This window comes from Lipomyces chichibuensis (assembly GCF_038497645.1).
Source record: "Lipomyces chichibuensis strain CBS 12929 unplaced genomic scaffold V1513scaffold_23, whole genome shotgun sequence".
Taxonomy (NCBI): domain Eukaryota; kingdom Fungi; phylum Ascomycota; class Lipomycetes; order Lipomycetales; family Lipomycetaceae; genus Lipomyces; species Lipomyces chichibuensis.
In genome coordinates this window covers 189,981-210,504 of record NW_027117475.1, presented here as the reverse complement: position 1 = coordinate 210,504, position 20,524 = coordinate 189,981, and the positions used below count along the sequence as shown (strand labels likewise).

Sequence of the window (20,524 nt, the reverse complement as noted above, 5' to 3'; positions counted from 1 at the left end):
GACCGCTGTTGTTGATCATGGTCTACCGCTTAACCTGTAAACGAGTTTTCTCTGTCTGAAATACATTAATCCGTCTAATACAAGTGCAGTTCCGCTTTTGCATCTGTAACGGCGACTAAACATCGGTACACACTAACGAATGGTCAAAAAGAATTTAATATTGTAGTACCGGCGCAAACCGTGATTATATTGGATTGACTATATAGACGTGGCCCAGACTCGTCGTCGCGCCGCGCAGCGTTAAAAAAACAGTCTTCAAAATTAGAGGGCAAAATTCAAAATTACTTCCGGGAAAAATGACGATAAATGCGGTGCGGCATTGACAGCTAATATCTGCTATGTTATTATTTCGTTAGTTGTGAGTGCACGTTGTAGTAACTCAGGGGCCATCGCGAACAAATCTGCTGTCGTACCGTGACAAGTGACTGTATTGGTTACGCCACTCGCGTCCCAACCACCAACACCATCGATAATATAATATTTCTATATACATTCGAAATGTCCTCTCGTGTGTATACGTCCATCGCGTCGCGGTCTATCACTGCGAGCACTGCGATCAATTCTTGCAGGTCATGCCGGTCCTCTTCCAAACTAGCTTATTCACGACGGTATCTCGCAACCCCCGTGTCTCCGCCGTCCATTTCCCCTGCCCGTCGCATAGGCCGTGGGCTGTTTCGCTACTTCGTTGCTCCAGTTGTCTCTCTCAGTGTCGGCTATGCCGCAGGTCTGTATATCATGTCCGCAGCAGCAGTCGCTGAGGCGCCTCTCGAAGACAAAGCAGTCTACGATCCCCAAATCGATGCTGCAATCGATGCTTTGCCCCTCGTCGTCTCACTCAGATCAGATCCACGATTTACAGAGTCACGTCCACATGCCGCAGCGCCGGAGCATCTCAAGGAGCAGATGCTTACCGCGGGAGTTCTCACAGGTCCAGACAGACTTGCTGTCCCTCCCATCGTTTGGACCGATTCTGAAGCGCATGAAATGGTCTCAATTGTTCACTTGGGCAGGAATATGTGCGGTCATCCAGGAATTATTCACGGCGGGCTTCTTGCAACGTAAGTTGCGCCATCTAATTGCTATCAATCTACGCTAACAAAACAGCAGGTTATTAGACGAAGGCCTCTGCCGCTGTGCATTCCTCGCCTTACCATCTAATGTAGGCGTCACCGCGAATCTCAACCTAAACTACCGTTCCCCAGCGTTCGCCGACAGATTATATGTCATGCGCGCTAACGTAACCAAAGTCGACGGTCGCAAGGCGTGGGTTAAGGGCCACTTTGAGACCGTCCCAGAGGACGGCAAGGAGCCTACTACTGTTGTGGAAGGCGATATTCTCGTCGTCGAGCCCAAATGGGCAAAATCGTTACCAAAGGTCGTGGATGTTACTGCGTAGCCGCTGTCTGGAAGTCTTTGAATTTGATAGAAATTGTATAGTGGGATTTTGGCGCATTTAGGATTGAGTATTACAATATATAGAAGTAATGTACAGAAAGATGTCATTAATATTACAATTACACAAATAACGAGCAATCCGAAATCATATAAACTTTTATAAAACCTCAACCATAGGCAAATGCTCAACCCACGCATGCACAATCAATGGCATTAATTCTACTCATTATCTGATCCCGACAGCAAATCCTTGTAGTCATCCGCTGACGCAAATATCGGTAGGTCTTTGAGTTTCCGTCGACGTTTACTATTGCTCTTGCTGTCACCAGTGGGATCGTTTCCGCTGTCAATTTTCCTCTTTGATTTCGATTTTGTCGGCTGCTGCGAGAACACGTCTTCGTTCTCGGCATTTTCGGAGGCGAATATCTTTTCAAGCTCTGCCTCCTCATCGTCAAGCTCGTTGTCACCCTCGATATCGTCACCACTTTCGGCGAACGCGGCAAAATCGTAATCGTCCTCATCATCTTCGCCTACGTCATCTTCATTTATGCCTACAGCGTCATCGCCATCGGAGTCATCGTTATGAGAATCAAACGCCTCAGCCAAATCATCATCGCTCTCACCGCTCTCATCCACTCCCTCAAGTTCTTTCCGACTCCTCACCATTGCATTCCAAATCTCATCCTCAACTAACTCCTCACCACCCTCGTCAACATCATCCTCAATCTCTAAACCACTGCCCCCATCCTCGCTCTCCTTTTCTTTCTTCTTGATACCTTTCGGGGTAAGCCCTTTGCTGACAAAATACTTTGCGAAGAACTGTTCATCAGGCGCACGGCTCTCTTTACCCTTCTCCAATAGCAAACTCCTCCAGCCGACACTATTCGCAGACGGCACACTCTGTCGTGCAGCCTTAGTCGACAGCAACAACACGTCCTTACTAACATACGCACTGCTCCCTGACATAGGCTGCATGATACTTCCCGCACCACCGGTCTTGCTAGACTTAGTTTTGGGCGACTTGTACACGAACCGATCGAGGAAATGCATGAGAGTGTGTAGTGCGAGATCCGGTCTGGACTCCGGATCCTTGTGCGCGAGATAGCGTGTTGCAAAGTGTGTGATAGTCGGGTGGTAGTGTCGAGTAAGGGGGAGTAATTCCCAGAGACACGTCGCAGATGCGTTGGCGTGTGTGGGATCGTGCGTCTTGCCGTCGTATTCGGGGCCAGAGACAGGTTTGGATAATGTCCGTGATTCCCGTTTCCTGTCGTCATCATCGTCTTCGTCAGATATGTCCTTGAACACTTCGTTATCGGAACCACCAGTGTCTGGTGGATCTGTGACCAGACTTCGGAGATATGGAGCGGCTTTCTCTACCTACAAACAAAGGTTAGACGAATTTAGTTACGCGCCGTAGAGGCATGCTTGCATACTTCGCTTAACAGATAGATAACGCCAGCGCAAAACCCAACGTTCTGGGTCTCTGTGGCAACCTGCATCATCCTCTTCGCAAACGCCTTCACCCGCTCGGCATTAATATCGTTTTTTACCGCTTTAAACACTAAATTCAAATACAACGCCTGCTTCGATGACGTAATAACCCGCGGATCGAGCAGACTCTCATACAGCGTCCTGTAAAACCTGTCCGACTGCACCTGATTCGCCGACGAAATCTGATACAAAAGCATGAGCGCCTGTACGCGTGTATTGAAGTTTCCCGATCTGGCGACATGGTAGATGACACTGAGATGCGATTTGAACACGTCGTCGTCCAGAAATGAGTACGGGAACGCGCGATTGAGACCGGTTAAGAGAGCAGAGATGAGTCGCATGTTAGCTTCCTCTTGGGCTTCTTGAGATAATTGGGGCTTTTGCCCAGACAGCTTTATAACTTTTGGTGATGCTTGCTCTGGCCTCTTGATACTTTTCCAGCGACCTTTCTTCTTGATTTTTTTCTCCGCCATAGCTTGGTCTATTGTGTTTTTAGACTCGGCCATTAGGCGCTCGAACAACGTAAAGTAGATCTCGATCAAAGTATTGGCGAGGTCTTGATCTCTGTTGCCGACGATAGTTTGGTTGAGTGTGATCATGGAATAGTACCGGGCGTGGTAATCTGAGTTTGGTCGAAACACGAGTTCCGAGACCGCGTTGACAATAACCCGTTTCATAGCTGGATGCGCTTGCTCGAGAGCCAGAATAAGATGGGAAGCCTTGGATGCTGTTCGCCTGTCTGCATCGCCGAGCTTGTTAACACCTAGCCGCAAAAGATTAACTTCCTGTTCGGGCTTATCGCGCATAAGGTCCATGATATCGGTGAGAATGCTCGTCCGAACATGAATTACAGGGTCATGGCTAAGCGTCTCCAAAAGCTGGACGAATGAGAAGTAAAACTGCTTGAGCCAATCTTCAAATGCCAATAGTACCATCCATTGTCTTGCGAGCTTAACCGTCTTGCCGTCGATATTGCTGTCCCTGTGGAAAGCGACGGCCATGAGAAGCGAAAGTAATTTCAAGTTTTGATGCGTGAACCAGACGAGCTTGCGGTCTGGTAGCACATTACCGTTTGAGAACATGTCTTTCAGAGCTTCGACTGCTTGTAGTGCCGCTGTACGATTCTTCTTCTTCGCCAGTGCCAGCAGACCGGTAAGTGACCGTGTCGAATGAAGAGGTGACTCTTGAATTAGCAGTGTTAATGCTGAAATTCGATCTGACAGAGTACCCGCGTTCATAATTTCCGAAAAAAACTGTCTCTGCGATGAAGAAGTGTTCGCTCTTGCCACATATTTTTCTGTCTCGGATTCTAGAAGTGACGTCGCATGTTTCAACAAGTTCGCCTTATCGTCACTCGAAAGCTCCTTTTCTTCGTAATCTGGTAGTGTATCCAGTATATCCGCTGCGTGCCATATTGGTTGAGGTTGAATTAGCAACGGCAATGTCTTCGCAACTGATTCACCATTCGCTTTCCTGTGCCCTGGAACTTGCCGTCTTTTATGTTGCTGGTTCTTAAAACTCCCACCACCTCGTTGCCCCTTACTGACGCTGTCTTTCGCAGACATGCTGACTCCACAAGAATCTCTGCAAAGTGGAACGAACTCGCACGTTAGCTACAAGAGATCAACCTGACGGGCGTTGGTGGTTGGGCGTTGGCGGTGATGCAGCTAGAGTTGGTGGCTGGATATTTTTTTCACAATTTTTGTCTAGTAATTATTAAGGTTAGCAGGATTAAGTGGTGAAATGTGTGACCTGCACGTGACTAAGTGACCGAGCTGTGAGTCGTAAATCCGTGTCTGCGACTGCTGCGTAGTCGTCTGCAGTGGAACAGTCTTTATTAGTTATTTTCATCACATAATTTTTAGTTTCCTTAATTTTTACGATATATATATATTGGCCCGGGTGACTCTTTACTCTTATAGGTGCAGAAACTCATGGTAATGACTGTTGACTATATTACCCGTGCAATGGTTGAAAACGCAGAAATAGGAACACTGTTATGCGATGTAAAACGTCGTAGGGTGCCGGATATTTTCAACGAAACAATCAGATACATTAACCGTAAAGAATCGCCGAATTTGGTAAGTAAAATGAATACCATTTCGGTTAACCAACGATTCCCAGTTCACCTGATATTTCCTTGAGCTGAGCAAGAAAATGATACTGTGCAATACCAGAGGTCCTGGCCATTAAATCCTGCGAGTCGCAACAGTAAGACGGTGATGGACTCCCGTACTTGTTGCGCCTTCGGACGATAAGTCCGAGCTGAGAAACGACCGCAGACATGTGGCCTGCCTACCAGCAGTGATCCTTTAATAATTAAGAAGCATATGATCAACAGTATACGACCCAGCAGTCTGCTCGCCATTCACCATCGTTTCGAAATCCGTTTGGTATTATTATAGCATACCACAGCAATTCTGTAATTGCATTCTGCCCAACAAGCTGTTGGGTCAAAAAAATTGATACTGACTTATTATCCTGTGACAATGCAACTGTCAGAAGCACCGTCGTGAGCCACCAACCTACCAAATGTAGTAATGATAAAAACAATACAACATAATTGCAGCACCTACGATTCTAGCGTGGTCTCCCACCGCAGTACTAAGTAGGCCCAAAGAAGCTTAACTGGTGTTGATCGGACGGGGAACTGTGTTTTCTTCTTGATATGGCCGCAACTGATAAAATTGGTTCGTAAGTTGATTGTCAAGCCGACGCCCAAAGCTGACTAAAAAATGACCTAGTTGTACCAGTTCCCGATCAATATATTCGAGCGGGCTGAAGAAGGCGGCGCACCGGTCATCGACAATCGGGCATGTTGAACGGTGAAAAAAACGCCCACCCACTTCCCTTAATTACGGATCTATTGCACATATTTACGCCACTGGATCTCTGAGGGGCCTACTATCTCGTGAGAATTGCTGAAGGTGACGGCTATATCGAATCGCTACTTAAGCCACTCCAGTGCAACTGCTTAAGCATTTCGAGATGCTTGAGGCGCCGCGATGGCAGCAATTCTAAGTCAACGTGGTGAATGATAAGAAATTTCACCCAGCCGCATTTCACGTACACTGAACTGAAGCCAGTCATGTAGGTCTTCTCTGGTCTCAAGTGTTTCCTATAACATTAGGCTGTGTCAATGAAAGGATCGTGATGCAATCATAATCTTGCATAGCCAGAAATGTCGCAAGTGGTGGTCAATGTGAGATACGCCATGTTGCATCATTGGGATGTCGTACTGCTTCTAGACTAATTATAATTGCGTAATATACATAGCGACCAAGCAAAATTTAATTGTGCCTCAAAGATAAGGCTACTCGACTTACTCTGCTCGGAGCTTGGGTAGGCATGTTCGATTCATTGACCGTCAATGTTTCTTGACGTTCGCTTCTTGAATAAGTACCCACCAGTAAATAGTATCGCAGGAACGGCCGATACAAAACTAATAAGTCCCAGAGTCCAAGTTGTCGTACCCCATCCTTCAGCGGCAGTCACAAATCCAGCTTCTAGCGGACCAAATACACTACCGGCCGAGTATGCTAAGTTGAATAAGCCGAAGGCTTGTCCATATGCGCCACTTTTGCCAAATATGCCCGGTTTGTCCTGTTCGGCGGCTGTGACGCAGGCCGAGATTTCCGACATAGAGGATGGGAGTAGCATGGAACTGGCTAGTCCGAGGAGAGTGAAAAGGGCAAATAGTAGGACAATCTGACCAATAGCGCCATTCTCGGGAAGCCGTAAGAGAACAAGGAATGGACAGGCTATTACTAGACCAGCTGCCAATGGCCATCGAGGACCGTGTTTGTCAATCCAGTGGCCTTACAGAATGATTAGCGCCAGTCTGCACGAAACATGGAAAAAACATACCAATAAGTGGACTAATAAGTGAGGTAATCGCGATGGGCAGAAATATTAAACCTGATCCCAGCGAATTCCAGTTAAATATTGTCTCCACATGCAGCGGCAGGATGGACTCTAGAGCTGTAAATATCCACGCAATGATCACGCCCATGTAAAGACCGTTGATCATTCGTCCATTCTTGAGAAGTTTTAGCCCCACCGGAACCTTAGGCTTCTTTTTCTTTTGCGACTTCAAGGTAGAGCGGTCAGCAGTTGGTTCGACGTTTCCAATGCTGACAGTATTGTCACTGACAAAGCCTATATCCCTTTCCACCGCACTCTCATTCTCCGCGGACGGCTTCCACCTTTCCAAATCTTTTCGTTCCAGCATGAAAATTCTCAGTAAAAGGTCTGCGCAGATCTTGTGACATGTCAGTGTGAACATAAAAACCAGGCTAAAACCGACTTACCAATCCGAACAGTATACCGAAGAGAGCATAATATCCTGCACGCGCATAAACGACCCCGCTGATTGATGGGCCTAAGAATACTCCCAAGCTCATACTGGAGCTAACAATGCCCATCATTTTGCCAATATTATTTTCAGCGAATGAGTCCGTGATGAGTGCGAGACCGACGGTCCACACAGCCGCTCCCGACATTCCCTGGATTAGCCGACCAAAGATGAATATCCACAGCACATGAGCCAGGCATAACAAGATCGTCGAACCAAGTAAACCAAGTAGACCGATTATCATGAACAACCGTCTGTTCTGAAATAAATCAGCCAAAAACCCGAAGACTGGCGATGCGACTGCGACCAGCAATTAGTGTCCCAGGTATTCTAGTGCAACATTATAGATTTCTAACATACCGAGTAAACCGGCTGCGTATGCCAGTAGAGCAATCGAAATGTTCTTTTGCACTATCCAGATTAGTGCCTACTGCTATCTGTCAGCAGATGTTGAATACATACCGCTAGACTGAGGAACTCCAATCCGCTCAACTAACACATTAGGAATGATAGGAACAATGACTCTATCATCATCATTAGACGACATATCTGGTTACATCGTTGATCGCGATAGACCTTACCCGTAGAGGAATATATCAGTGAACACCGCAACAGCAACAGTCGTCATGATCATCCCCCCGGAAGCCCGTACTTCCAGCATGTACGGCTTCTCCCTGGACATGGAGAACATCTTTGGCAGAACTTTCATAATTGTTGCAGCATTCGAAATCGTAGGACGACAAGACTAGTCGCCGGTATCACCAAGAGTCCCAGACATCGTGGCAAAGACCCTACAAATCTAGAACACGTCAGGAAATGGCTCCAAATGGCAATTTCTAATACGCGTGCCCTAGTAGTCGTTCACACTGCAATTACACTCTGTGTGGAAGCCATGTGAGGGTCAAACATGCAACCATTAGTTGGCGACGCGTCGTTGACGTTCATTGGAAAGCAGGCCCGAAACCTGCAGAAAGCTAGTCTTTACTAAAATATTAAGGGACGGGGTATATTTTCTTAAGTCTCCTCATTTACAACCACATTGTTCATTAGAGGATTACTAAGCACTTAGTCATGAACTAGTGCATGTCTGCGACTAACTGCAAATTGATTTCAGTTGCGGCCATACCAAGAAGAAAACACAGTTCCCCGTCCGATCAACACCAGTTAAACTTCTTTGGGCCTACTTAGTACTGCGGTGGGAGACCACGCTGGAATCGTAGGTGCTGCAATTTATTCTTTTTTATTATTCGTTTTACAAGTTATGTTAAGTAATTTTTTTTGCGCTTATAAAGCCTTATGTTTTTGGTTTGCGATGTCGTTATTATGCCGGGAGCCATTCCCTGGATCGGTCAAATGATGCCTGGTTTGACACCAAGCTCTTCGTTCAGGACGATAATTGATGTTGTCAATGTTAACTAGCCAAACTCCAAGGAAAAATCTTCTAAAGTCGTATCGACTGTGTAGCCACGCGCAAACGAGCTACTTATAGAACGACTGCCATCAACTATAGGAATACTCTGATAAAGTGGTCTAACGGGATGTTTAGCGAGTCGGATGCTAACATCCTGTGCACAAAGAATACACATGCCCGGCGTAAGGCCCCAGATGGCTGAGATTCGTGATGTCGCCGAATCTCAAATAAGTCGGGCCGGATGGTGGGATGTGATGGCCTCATGTTACGTGGACTTCCAGGGTATATAGGCGAGCCCAACCAGTCTCCAAAGCGAGACTTTGACATTGCTTGCGCACAGATAACCCTTCCGCTCGAATTACAGAAAATAAAATTCCCACAGTTGAATACTTGCTGTCAAGGTACTAGGACCCAAATGAAATTAATCCGACCATTGAACATCCGGCAACCGAGACTCGGAACTTAGAGACCAGCATTGCAGGCTACGGGTTCTTGAAGCTCGAGTAGGGAGTATCTTCGGGAGCTTTTCAAGGCATTCTTTCCTCAAGGAGAATGTTTACAGATTTGCTCTTGTAGCATCAGGAATTGCGTTCTAATCCAATTTCTGCCGAATTCTTATTGGGAGAGCACACATGAGCCGCTATCAATATAACAAAACCGCTGATTTACCATAATCCTCATTTAAAAGTAGGGCTGCAGCGGATGCGGATGTCCGCCAACATTTTCCATATCCGCATCCGCGATTCGTCGAAACAGACCTAATTACTTCTTGCTAAATGATAGAATCGATGAAGAGGCTTCGCCAGAAGACCGGCTCGATAGTCCTCCAACTGTCATTTCTCTGGAGGACGACGGCGGAATCTGCATCACAGACACAGCAGCAGTTCGAGCCGTCGGCAGAGACGCAGGTAGAGGAGTTGGCAGCCATTCAAACGGAATCCTCGATCAGCATTGCTCCATTACAAAGAACCTTCCCGGCAAGGGGGACTTTCGAAATCTCAATCCACGAAGTGGCCCTGGACATACTTTAAGATATCCGAATTTGAAACCCCTGGATCATTAAGAAAAATAGAAGAGGAAGTTGATTGACAGAGAGATCCGATGCGCAACCTTGGACAAGGAAACAGCAGAAAAATGCTGGTGAAAGGCTGCTGATTCAAAGCGGCAAGCCTCTACAGGCGATATAATTGATCATGTCCGCAAGCAGCATTCTATAGATGATCCCAACAAACCGGAAGGACCAAAAAGAGCAGTGTGTAATATATTGTCTTTCATAAACGGAAAGGAGAGACTTACGCATCAACTTTTTCTAGAGAAGAATATTCTGCGCTGGATAGTCGCTGAAGAACCGCCCTTTACAACCTGGAGTCGCCAGCATAGCAACAAATATTCCGTGATATTTGCTCCCCCCTTTACCAGCCGTATGGTGTTAAACAACCGTTGGCCGATGGGTTCGCAGCACAGCGCTTATAGTTGAACGACGAACTCTCCAAACATGCAAGACAATTGCTATCTCTTCAGACGTCTGGACGAGCAAAACTAACCTGCTAATTCTTGGGATAATTTGTCATTGGCTTACTTCAGAATTCCAATATCAAGAGAGAGCATTGGACTTCAAGGAACTCTATGGATCGCGCAGTGGCGAAAATTTGGCAACAGCAGTTGAGGAAACACTGAATGAACTTCATCTTGAGGGCAAATTAATTGCATTACTGGAGATAATGCAAGGATGGTTTCTGTGCTGTATCAAAGCCTCCAGGGTTTCGGTGCTTCCATCCGGTTTCGGGGGTTAGACAGCTATGTCCGTTGTCTGGCACATATACTGAATCTGATTGTCAAAGACATCCTATCAACTTTAAAGTCGGCGACTGCAGCTGAAGCTTTCTCGGCATGTGACATGTTGAGCAATAAAGTATCCCAGGTATCTAGACAACCACGGAGTCCTGGCTAAACTTCGCATTCTCGCTGTGTGGATTGATCGCAGCCCTCAGAGAAGACAAAAGTGGAAAGGAAGTTTGCCACTTTCTTGATCTACCTGATAAGTTCATCGAGTATGACAGTGACACGAGATGGAATTCAACCTGCCGCATGCTTTCCGAGCCTGCAGCCTAAAGTTCAAATTGACGAATACTTAGAGCTTCAAGTATACCTTCTTTTGCCGTCATTTACTGACAATGATTGAGAACGACTGCGGCAAATCCACACCGTTCTTTCGAAGTTCAAAGAGTTAACTCGGTTTGTCTCTAACAAGAGACCGCAGATTAGTCAAGGTTCCAACTTACTATGCACTTCATGACTTGCTACATGATGCTTCAGAACGACAGGGAAGCTTCTCTAGAGTTGACATGACCCCGGCAGTTAAAACCGGCATGAAGAAATGTCAAATGTTTTACACATTCACGGACGAAGATTGATACGTACTATGCGGTGCGGCTCTTGTTCTGGACACGCGCGTCAAAGGAGACCTGATTCGGCAGGAGGTAAGCGACGATGACGCTGCCGGTCGCCTTATCATTCGGGGCTATAGAACTGGAGCTTCATTGGGAGTACGACATTATTGACGTCGATTCAACCTCGACGGAACAATTTGCACACAACGACAACGAATATAGCGACCCGGAACTTCGGATGCTGCGAAAGCTACAGCCTGTAAGGCAGTTTTTTGTATCGGACATAGATAGGTACGTCGAGAGCCCTAGGAGAGCTGTGACCGACGCAAGCCGTCCAAATTGGCTATGTGATCGGTGGCGTAAGCACAAGGATGAATATCCTCAGATGGAGAGGGCGGCGAGAGACTATTTTGCAATCCCCGCCTCAGAAGTCTCTGTTGAGAGGATGTTCAAATATAGTTTATTCTCTTCCTGTTAAATCTCCGCCATATCCGCCGTACCGCTGAAGTGCTGGCGGATATGAAAAAAAAAAAAAATTTGAAACTTGCTTGAAGTGGGCACCTCATTGCATAACTTTACGAGCCGCACGGGCGGTATTGTCTGTGCCTACAATGTTAATTGTAATTGTCAAGCTCGGATATCTACTCAAGATGGATGATCAAAGAAAGAAAAAATTTCTAGTATCGCCGCACCTAGTCCATGAATTTTAATATTTTATTCCTGAATAATTGGCACTCGCCAGCTTCTGATTTGACATCTCGATCAGCGGGAACATGTGCATCTCCATTGCAATGAGAAATTCAAAATCGATTGCTAACTATGTTGGATCCTTATCAAACACCACAGCGAACCAAAACAAGACCAATTACTTTAATCTTTGAATGTGCGCCATCGTTGTTTAGTTGTACTCGCGCTCGGGGATGCCGACCATCGTGCACAATAGACAGGTAAGAGTGTTAGACGGGATATGGCAAGGGCGTCCTACAACATCTAAGAGGATAATCCCGTCTCTGAAGGCACGCTCCAAAGCCTGGCGAACCTTAAGGCGAAGGCGAAGGCGAAGATTAGGAGAGGACTTCGCCGGCAAGTGCTGTTCGACAACGATTTCGAGCTTCAGGTATATCTGAGAATGTCCCTGAGTTCGGTCATCAACGCCACAGGTGAACCACATCCGATTCTGCGCCCCGCATAGGAGGTCGGGGTTGTTACCCTGCCTGTCTACAAAGCTTCGCAGCAGTTCCGTCCGGATACACGAAGCTCTGGAAGGCGCGGACGTTGCAGATTGTAGCCGGACAGTGCTGTCCTCTTCCCACGCCGACCCGACCGCTGCGAAATGTTACGCTTGGCGTCCTCTGCCCGAGCTTTCGGTGCTTCGTCGAGTTTCTCGTGAAAGATAGGAGCGAGTTTGCAGAAGAAAGGTGTCGTGTCCGTCAGACCACATCCCCGGATGCCGATGCGTTCTCTCCATCGTGCGCAGCTGGAGATATATAGGGATGCAGCGAACCAGCCTGACGACATGAGCGCAGAGGTGTTTTCCGTCCAGTCGATGACGACCAAATAGCAGCACCGGCCAACCTCGTTCGAAAGCAGGAGATCCCAACCCGGTCTGATGCAGGGTAGAACATGATCGATGACGACGAGTCGATTGTGTGCATTTTACTCGCTAGTTTGCGTACGCGCTATTACTAACTCTCCTGCAATGATCAGCGGGTGCTAGTGCTTTGGACCCGTTCCAACTCCAACTCGCCGCTAAACAGACGATCTTACAAGGCGTTTGGCGTAACTTACTCTCGAGCCTGACTGGGTTGCCATGTACCTTTATATGAACCAGAGTTGCGAATTCTAATGTCTGGATGTAATTTTTATGCCTCGGAAAAATAGCGATCCTATGGAAGTAATAATGTCTTATGCGCCGATTATCTGATGTTAGCCAAGCTGGACGGAGAAATTGACTCTAGCGTAGCAACACCACCAGGATTATCTATCATAGACAGAAACTTCACAATCGTAAATCAATTAAATGGCTTCAGTATGTACAAACTGTTCCTAACACGAACATTAATGCGTCAAATCTATTATTTATCGAATCGTTTAGTCTGTACAACGCGTTAGAGACATGCACAATTATTTAAATACTAATATAAGTCTCACCATTTCAAATCCAGCGTTGCTGTAGCCACCTGTTAACTGTCAGTAGCCGTTCGTCTACTGCGTCACAATCACAACATGATACTCACATTTTACATAGAATTGCTCATTGTGAGGAGAACAATCCAAAATATTCTAGGAACATTTCAGCACATTACTCGACTGACGAAATACCTAGAAAATCCGAGACATGGTACCTTATAACAACCGATTTTCTTTCCAATGAAATCAAGGGCACCAATTATCTTGATTCCCAGTTTCTTTCCCTGCTCAGACTTGGCAACAGCAATATCCTCAATATGGCCCACTAATCCGCACTCATGAATACTACATGATACCGTTAAAGCCGTCTTCTATTAGGTAATTATCAGTGAATTAGATCATACAATTTCCGCTCAACCAAGAGCGTGCCAACTCCAACAACGTTGCCGGTCGCAATCTTCTCAATAATAATAACAAAGTACTCTCCTTGCCGAGCACGCATATACTCAAATTGTTCAGTGAAGCGCTCTTCGCTAATATCACCGACGGTCGTGAGATCCTTCAAAACCTCTAAAACGCCGGCTTTATAATCTGAGAGCTGCAGTGGTCGGAGAACATAGTCGGGCCCGAGCTTGCTTGAGATATCCGGACAAACAAACGAAAGGGGAAATAACGGTCCGTTCAGGTCAGTCATGGTGTTTATTGTAATAGAAATTGGATATTGAAGGGAGTATAGTTAAGAGCCACTGAAGTCTATTTACATTGCTATTCTGGCAACCAGCCAGGTACGCAGACCGCGGATACAGCCGCACCAACCTCGTATTCGGAATATAGTCATGAATTTCTGCCTATTCAAAAGGACATCTGACGACATCGCGTGCTATCGATTGAAGTCATAAAAAGAGCTATATACAAGTCATAAATTATATACAAATATGGTTCCTTCAAATATGCGTAAGATCATAATATCACGTCCTCGTAGATTTCTCATTCGAAGACCTCACTCAACCACGAATAAATTTGCTCTTTAGCCAATTCATTGTAGATTGCCTCTTGGGTTCTTCTGGATTTATCTCCGTAGACACTGCATGCCCTGTTGCTGGCGACGATCCAGCTATTGCAGCATCAACTGGTCTCGAAGCATCGGCACGCAACGCTTTCTCGTTCGGTTCACCGCCATCCAGTCTCTGCTTTTCCTTCATTTCTGCAATAATCCTCTCTACTTCCCGACGGTGTAGTTCTTCTTTGTACTGTGGCTTTAATTCTAGTGGCTTGGTGTCCTCGATACGCATACGTAGGAACGGTCGATCGCCTTTGTCGTTCGTCTCTGGCTCTGGGTTCCGTGTCACCTGAAGAGTGAAGAGTCAGCTCTCATTACTCCACAATCAGATTCAACGTTCGTTATCCATGCGTACCAATTGGTATGGTATCAGCTTTGCGCCAACCCATAAGCCGAAGATGCCACCGAAGAGTAGCGACAACACCCTGCCCCGCGTTCGTGCACCATCAGATCTTATGTATGGTCCCCGACTACTCATAGTAATGGACACTAGTCAAAGAGAAACAGACAGATTTCAAATTATTATGGTCGGGGCGGGTTGAATGTATATGTTTATTCGGCTGGGCTCGCTGCTCAATGATTGGGACTTAACGCTGTAATGTTAACCTCTCTAGTTTGACTCTGGCAATAATGATGTTCCACACCAATTTTTCCAACCCCAATAATGATCTGCCTAGGATCCAGATTGCAGCGCTCTAACTGAGTACTCTGCATTTTCCGACTAATTCTGAACTGAAGTGGTTCTATTTTTAATAACCAGCTCTAGTTTTTACTCCGGCTCTGTTCAGCAATAAGCACAGTCGGATTTAGGAACTACCTCACAGTATATACACATCATTTGGCAAGAAGTTACTCGCACAACAGCACTTATAGCCGACTGATGGACTACTATAGATAGAGCCGTTTGTTTCCAATAAGTAAAGTGCAATGGAAAAGTATTAATCTGCGGTACCGTACGTCAAGAAACAAGTCAAGAAATGATAAAGACTTAACGCTACGCAAGGTTCATAATCTCCCGCTAATTCGAGCTCTATGACAACTCTTACGACTGTTTCCATTATTATTATACAGTACAATGCCAATTAATATTCAAATGTTTCATGTCAGAACTCCATGTATAAAATGCAATAATAGCCCTAAAAACACCATATAATACAATGATACCTATTTCAGTTGAGCCCATTCCTCAATTTCGCTAAAATCGAGCGGCTCCCACTCCAGTTGATCCGGACCAGCTCCCCGCATCTTTGCCCACAAAATCTCGCTATCGAAGTAACACAAAAATCCACCTCGCCCACTAGCGGATGCTGTAATCCGATAGAGCGGATGTCCCAATGTCTCGTGTGCCTGTCGCAATGGTATGAACAGGAGATTGTTTTCCATGCAATAATCCTCCACGACGTCTTTAAACGTGCTGTCAGCGATGGCCTCTTGCTGCGCAGGTTCAGCCTGAGGTACAGATTTCGACTCGCGTGGGAGTGAATCGTTTCTTCGTTCCTTCGATCTGCGCGGCTTCTTAACTGCAGGTTCAACGATTGGTTTGAGTTCTGCAGCTGCTTGAGGACCGAGATATGCGGCTTGATTTATCAAGTTAAGACCTTTCGCAAAGGCCGATCGAATCCCGGGCGAATCCCGCACATCTCGCGGAAATTGATCTTGCCAAAATTTATACCACTCATTCACCTCCGCAAAGTCAGGTTGCTCTGATGTCAGCCATAGAAACAGAACATCCCACCATTTCGGGAAAAATTCTGCTTCCAATAACGTGCTGAACTTGCTCGACTTGAAATATCGACGCCATTTGAAGGCAGCTGTTAGTGTGTCTAGTTGCTGATCCGCAGGATTGACTTGGAAGTCTGCACGTAGTAGGCCGACTAATTTAGGATAGATGTGTCGCATGACCATTGACTCCAAGTCTTTGCCAAATACTTCGCTCCATGCGTCCAGGCCATCGATAACACCCTTGGAAACGTCCCAATCGCGCATGACTGAACTAAATTTATGCCGAACGTCGCCTACGACAGTCTTCAAGTGATCACGTAGTAATGGCATCCACGGAAATATCCACTGGTGTGGCTGTGACGATACGTGTCGTTTCCGTGGATTCCAATCTGTTACGGCGGAATGAAGTCGTGGTAGCACTATTTGCTCGAGAAGCTGCGATTGTATAAATGGCGGGAGAAGACTCTGCCATTCCTCAAACAGTAACACCAGTGAGGATGGCTCATGCACGTCCCATTCACTCTGCATAGCACGCCTGACTTGCGGCAGCCAGATTTCAGCCATCATACTTTCAAAAAGTATCGCCTTGTTTTTGGCTGCCATGTGACGTTTGCGGTGAAGGTATATGTCGTCCGCGGATGCCACATTGTCTGTGCGGTTTGACGTGCTCTCTCGTCCATGAATTCTGAGGATTGTCTGCCATCTAATAAAATGCTCTTTGAGATATGTATGGTCGATGAGAGGGTCCCAAGAAGCGATTAATTGGCGTAATATTGGACTGAGAGCTGCGACAGCTATATCATCAAGCCTGAACTTTTCTACCTCGTCTGGATACTGAAACTGAAGTATTTCAAGTTGCACGCCGACTTCCTCAAGTCTAGCCAGAGGAACTTTCCCAGCAGTTGAACTTTCTTGTGCCATAGCCTGGAGCTTTTTGGCGATTTCGACAATCCTTACTAGTCGATCAATCTTCTCATTCTCGTTATCAACATCTGTTGTGATCCGACGCTCTTCCATTGCAATCCACTTTCTCCGGGCTTGTAGAGACTGCCACTCGTCCGCGTACATCTCAAGATCGCGTCGAGCTAGTTCTGCTAATCTGGCGTTCTCAGCTTCCTCAGTAGAGGGCATTTCGATTCCCTTAAAATCTGACATATCAGGCAACACTTTGGCTTCCGAGCCCGTCATATCAATGACGTTCTTCCATAATTGAGGCACTGGTAAACCAGACGCCTCGATTTCTTCAACAGTTCGGTAGGTGACCTTCGGTTTCCGTCTCACCGGCTCCTGCTTTCGTCGTGACTTCGCCCCCGAAGCACCGACCACCTTCTCTTCCTCCTCGCTACTCTCAACATTCTCTCCGCGTCGTCTGGCTTCATCAATAGCTTGCTTCGTCTTTTCCTTCATTCCGCCGAGGCCCAATCGTCCTGCTCTGATCTTTTGTTCAATGGGATTCAACATGCCACGACCATCCGCACCGAGACCTCGTCCCTCAACATATCCCATCTTCGCAAACATGGATGCACCTTTGCCATACGACCCAGTCATTCCACTGCTAGACTTCCCACCACGCTGTCGTGCGGAAAGAAACGACTGACGTGGCGCTGGTCCAGGCTGCTCTGATCCCGCTCTACTATTAGTCGTACTGTCAGGTGCCGGCGACGGGGATCCAGAGATGCCTGTCTTTGTAGACTCTTCTAGTGGGTTTGTCGGAGTGCTTGCACTGGCCGCAAAGCTCATCCCGCGGTAACGCATGGATTTTGAGAAAATACCGCTCTGGTTCTCTTCGTAGTCGTCATCATCTTCGTCGGCTAGCTTGGCGTGTTGAAAGCTGCCTAAGCCCCTTCGGAAACTTGTAATCTCAGGATCTGAGTCTGAGTCTGATGAGGATGACATTGCGTATTGTCGTCCGTCTGGTCTGCTGTTGTTGCCGTATTTCGGGTAAAAATTATGTTGGTATAACTAGCTATATCGACGCCATCGAGAACGCGATGAGCGTGGCGCAAGTGGCGGTGAGTATAGTGGCGGTGCTTTCTTCCAACTAAAATACACGTCAACTACGCGTCAACCCAATGGACAAACATTAAACAATCAAGGGCTAAAGGCACTCCACATACAGACTTAGTTACATCGTCATGTTACTAGAATGAATAATTACTACGACATTGACGACATTCTTTCTGACGGACAAGTAAGTCCGCGTTGTTCGTTTAACGAATGAAGCTAATAGGAGCCAATAGAAAATTCCCGCTGTATTCCAACTAACTGTGCCGGGAATGGGTTACCTAGAACACGGACGTAATACGAATACAGATGTACACATTTTATATTAACTCGTTGAAGCTAGGGATTTAACCAGTCTATCTATAGATCAAGGAAGGCGCACGAATTGAACTGCCACTGTGGATGGCCGAAATCCTAGCAATCGGGTGCGTCCAAGTCGATGCATGTCATCGCCTAATTTAATACTAACATGGGGAATAAATCCAGTGGCATATCAGACGAATTACCAACAGGGTTTATCACTGTATCAACACCAGCGCCGTTCAGTAATAAAGTTCTCAATGCACTTAGCGCAGATCCGGCGAACGTTGATTTGCGCGGACAGAGTATGCAGTTTTATAAATTTGCTGAACGGTGGCTTGCCATGACAGGCGATGACGCCTTATTGGATACAATTATGGACGTATGTGGCCCGAATTATGGTTTTGTCTGAGGCAAATCAATTGATGTGCTAATGGTTTGTAGACGTTTAAAGCTCGTGCGGCGATAGTGAATGATCATGCCCATAACACGCGAAGTGCGTTGATGACTGATAGATCTGAATTTTTGGGAACGTTGGATGACACGGAGATTAAACGTGAGCGAAGGTCTTGACTTGGTATTGGCCACGCTGACAAGTTGAGATATAGTATTCAAGGCAGCGCAAGAAGCGTCTAAAGATTTGAAGAAATGGACAAGTATGAAGAAATGAATGTAGAGTTTATGGCATGGCATCGTTGGCGTGCAGGTTGGCTATTGCTACGGCGTTATTGTTGCATATTTCGGTTGTCTAATAAGCATTTCATGGATTCCTGCTATACAAAAATATTCAACATTTATCGCGTCGATTTGATTGTCGCAATTCTCTCTGGTTCGATCCAGGGCATCCATTCTCGTCTTCGCGTGCAGTAATCGCTGAGAAAATATATGAGAAATATTCGTAATCCAAATGCCGGAAATATTAAATACTCGCAAAATGCGTACAAAAACGTAAATGACGCTAACGTGGCAGTTAAACATGAATTATAGTACATAGCAATCAAAATTCCCACATTTTAGTTATGCCCAAAGATCCGCGTCATCACCAGTCCATTGCCAAAGTTTCACACCAAAATACTACCCTTAAACCAAGAAAAAGATAGCTAAAAGTTGCCTCTAAATGTATCTAATATCTGACTGCCAAATCCCCGGCCCTGTGGCGCCGCAGTATTCGTCGGTGCTGTTTGACCGCCTTCACCAGCACCACCAGCACCACCGGCACCACCGGCACCACCGGCACCACCACCGGCGGTGGCTGCACCCGCAATTTCTGTATTCGCTCCTGCCATGCCGGTAACCTGTCCGGTGCCGAATGCCGCGAGACTCGCCATGCCTTCAGTGCGAGTGCGTTCCCACCACCATTCTGGAATGCGCCAGTTCCTTCCGGGGAGGACTTCGCGTGTCCAGAGCACGCCGACAAGCCAACCTGTGAACGCGCAGATGAGACTTCCCGGCATTTGCGCCAGAGCAACTTGCACGGAGAGGATATACACGAATATTTTATCTGACAAAGTGATTGTGTGCGATGTCGATGAGGATGGCTCCGATGATGATGATGATGATGATGATGACTGCGAGTCTGCAGATTCTGTGGATGGCGGGGCGGAGGAGATGCGGAACTTGTAGACAGATGGGATCATGTCGTGATAAAGTGCCAACGCAGCAAATATTATTGGCGTTGGACCGGGGGGTAGGTAGTTTGCTGTATATGAGGGGACGATTTTGAGCAGAATGAGAATGCCTGGCGCCAGCAGGAATGTGAAGGCATAAGATAGTATCAGCATTGACTAATAATCAAGTTAGTTTAATTTAACAGTAATTAGTACGAAACAGTACATACCGCATACTTTCGACTTCCGAGCATCCGCTCGATAACTCGTAAGTTGTATACCAACAGCGATGCGAACAGAACCTCCGATTCATTCAGGTAAACGAATTCCCACACAATTAACCGCCACCATTGTCCTGAGTCGTTAAATGCAGTTCGCGTGTCTATAAGATATATGTACTACTTACCCCAGCCCCATATATGCGGAACCAGTTGTAGAAAGAAGTAATGCTTGATGCCCGCAATCGATGAGATAATCGACGCACTAACAGTGATTGTAATGAATAACTTCGATATTGGCGCATTTTTAAAACCAGGCGGCGTAGCTGCAAACATCCTTGGTTATAATCGCCGTTCTTGCGTATTCAAGAATTCGTGGTCGCGAAATCTGATCGCAATGATATTGAGGAGATGACGTCGCCCGCAGTTGAACGGCGACAGA

The 20,524-nt window shown here is 46.5% G+C and overlaps 8 protein-coding genes across 8 annotated transcripts; 2 read left to right on the top strand and 6 right to left on the bottom strand.

Annotated features, from left to right (window-relative positions):
- The first annotated feature begins 255 nt into the window (after positions 1 to 255).
- Positions 256 to 1,522, top strand: V1513DRAFT_416846 (HotDog domain-containing protein). The gene is made up of 2 exons (XM_066895855.1): positions 256 to 1,058; positions 1,108 to 1,522. Exons 1-2 carry the CDS (start codon positions 499 to 501, stop codon positions 1,394 to 1,396), a joined length of 849 nt encoding a protein of 282 aa, XP_066752777.1. The 5' UTR covers positions 256 to 498; the 3' UTR covers positions 1,397 to 1,522.
- A 92-nt stretch (positions 1,523 to 1,614) lies between these two features.
- V1513DRAFT_432377 (CBF/Mak21 family-domain-containing protein) lies at positions 1,615 to 4,451 on the bottom strand (the record flags this gene model as incomplete). Its single annotated transcript, XM_066896401.1, has 2 exons — positions 1,615 to 2,772; positions 2,829 to 4,451. 2 exons carry the CDS (start codon positions 4,449 to 4,451, stop codon positions 1,615 to 1,617), a joined length of 2,781 nt encoding a protein of 926 aa, XP_066752776.1.
- A 1,792-nt stretch (positions 4,452 to 6,243) lies between these two features.
- On the bottom strand, positions 6,244 to 7,922 carry V1513DRAFT_459317 (major facilitator superfamily domain-containing protein; the record flags this gene model as incomplete). Its single annotated transcript, XM_066899746.1, has 6 exons — positions 6,244 to 6,704; positions 6,754 to 7,147; positions 7,197 to 7,540; positions 7,601 to 7,651; positions 7,703 to 7,764; positions 7,822 to 7,922. 6 exons carry the CDS (start codon positions 7,920 to 7,922, stop codon positions 6,244 to 6,246), a joined length of 1,413 nt encoding a protein of 470 aa, XP_066752775.1.
- A 5,141-nt stretch (positions 7,923 to 13,063) lies between these two features.
- V1513DRAFT_401940 (acyl-CoA N-acyltransferase) lies at positions 13,064 to 13,933 on the bottom strand. The gene is made up of 4 exons (XM_066895519.1): positions 13,576 to 13,933; positions 13,387 to 13,516; positions 13,279 to 13,324; positions 13,064 to 13,221 (listed from the first exon to the last, which is right to left on the bottom strand). The coding sequence occupies exons 1-4, from the start codon at positions 13,863 to 13,865 to the stop codon at positions 13,166 to 13,168; spliced, it is 522 nt and encodes a 173-aa protein (XP_066752774.1). The 5' UTR covers positions 13,866 to 13,933; the 3' UTR covers positions 13,064 to 13,165.
- V1513DRAFT_465234 (uncharacterized protein) lies at positions 13,918 to 14,850 on the bottom strand. The gene is made up of 2 exons (XM_066900027.1): positions 14,587 to 14,850; positions 13,918 to 14,520 (listed from the first exon to the last, which is right to left on the bottom strand). The coding sequence occupies exons 1-2, from the start codon at positions 14,707 to 14,709 to the stop codon at positions 14,176 to 14,178; spliced, it is 468 nt and encodes a 155-aa protein (XP_066752773.1). The 5' UTR covers positions 14,710 to 14,850; the 3' UTR covers positions 13,918 to 14,175.
- Positions 14,851 to 15,245: 395 nt separating this feature from the next.
- V1513DRAFT_447583 (GC-rich sequence DNA-binding factor-like protein-domain-containing protein) lies at positions 15,246 to 17,909 on the bottom strand. Its single transcript, XM_066898418.1, has one exon. The coding sequence runs from the start codon at positions 17,847 to 17,849 to the stop codon at positions 15,396 to 15,398; it is 2,454 nt and encodes an 817-aa protein (XP_066752772.1). The 5' UTR covers positions 17,850 to 17,909; the 3' UTR covers positions 15,246 to 15,395.
- Positions 17,910 to 18,016: 107 nt separating this feature from the next.
- Positions 18,017 to 19,165, top strand: V1513DRAFT_447578 (uncharacterized protein). The gene is made up of 6 exons (XM_066898417.1): positions 18,017 to 18,144; positions 18,194 to 18,268; positions 18,324 to 18,382; positions 18,444 to 18,639; positions 18,702 to 18,813; positions 18,866 to 19,165. Exons 1-6 carry the CDS (start codon positions 18,100 to 18,102, stop codon positions 18,925 to 18,927), a joined length of 549 nt encoding a protein of 182 aa, XP_066752771.1. The 5' UTR covers positions 18,017 to 18,099; the 3' UTR covers positions 18,928 to 19,165.
- Positions 19,166 to 19,357: 192 nt separating this feature from the next.
- V1513DRAFT_432371 (uncharacterized protein) lies at positions 19,358 to 20,418 on the bottom strand (the record flags this gene model as incomplete). The annotated part of the gene is made up of 3 exons (XM_066896400.1): positions 19,358 to 20,041; positions 20,095 to 20,246; positions 20,271 to 20,418. 3 exons carry the CDS (start codon positions 20,416 to 20,418, stop codon positions 19,358 to 19,360), a joined length of 984 nt encoding a protein of 327 aa, XP_066752770.1.
- Positions 20,419 to 20,524: the final 106 nt, after the last annotated feature.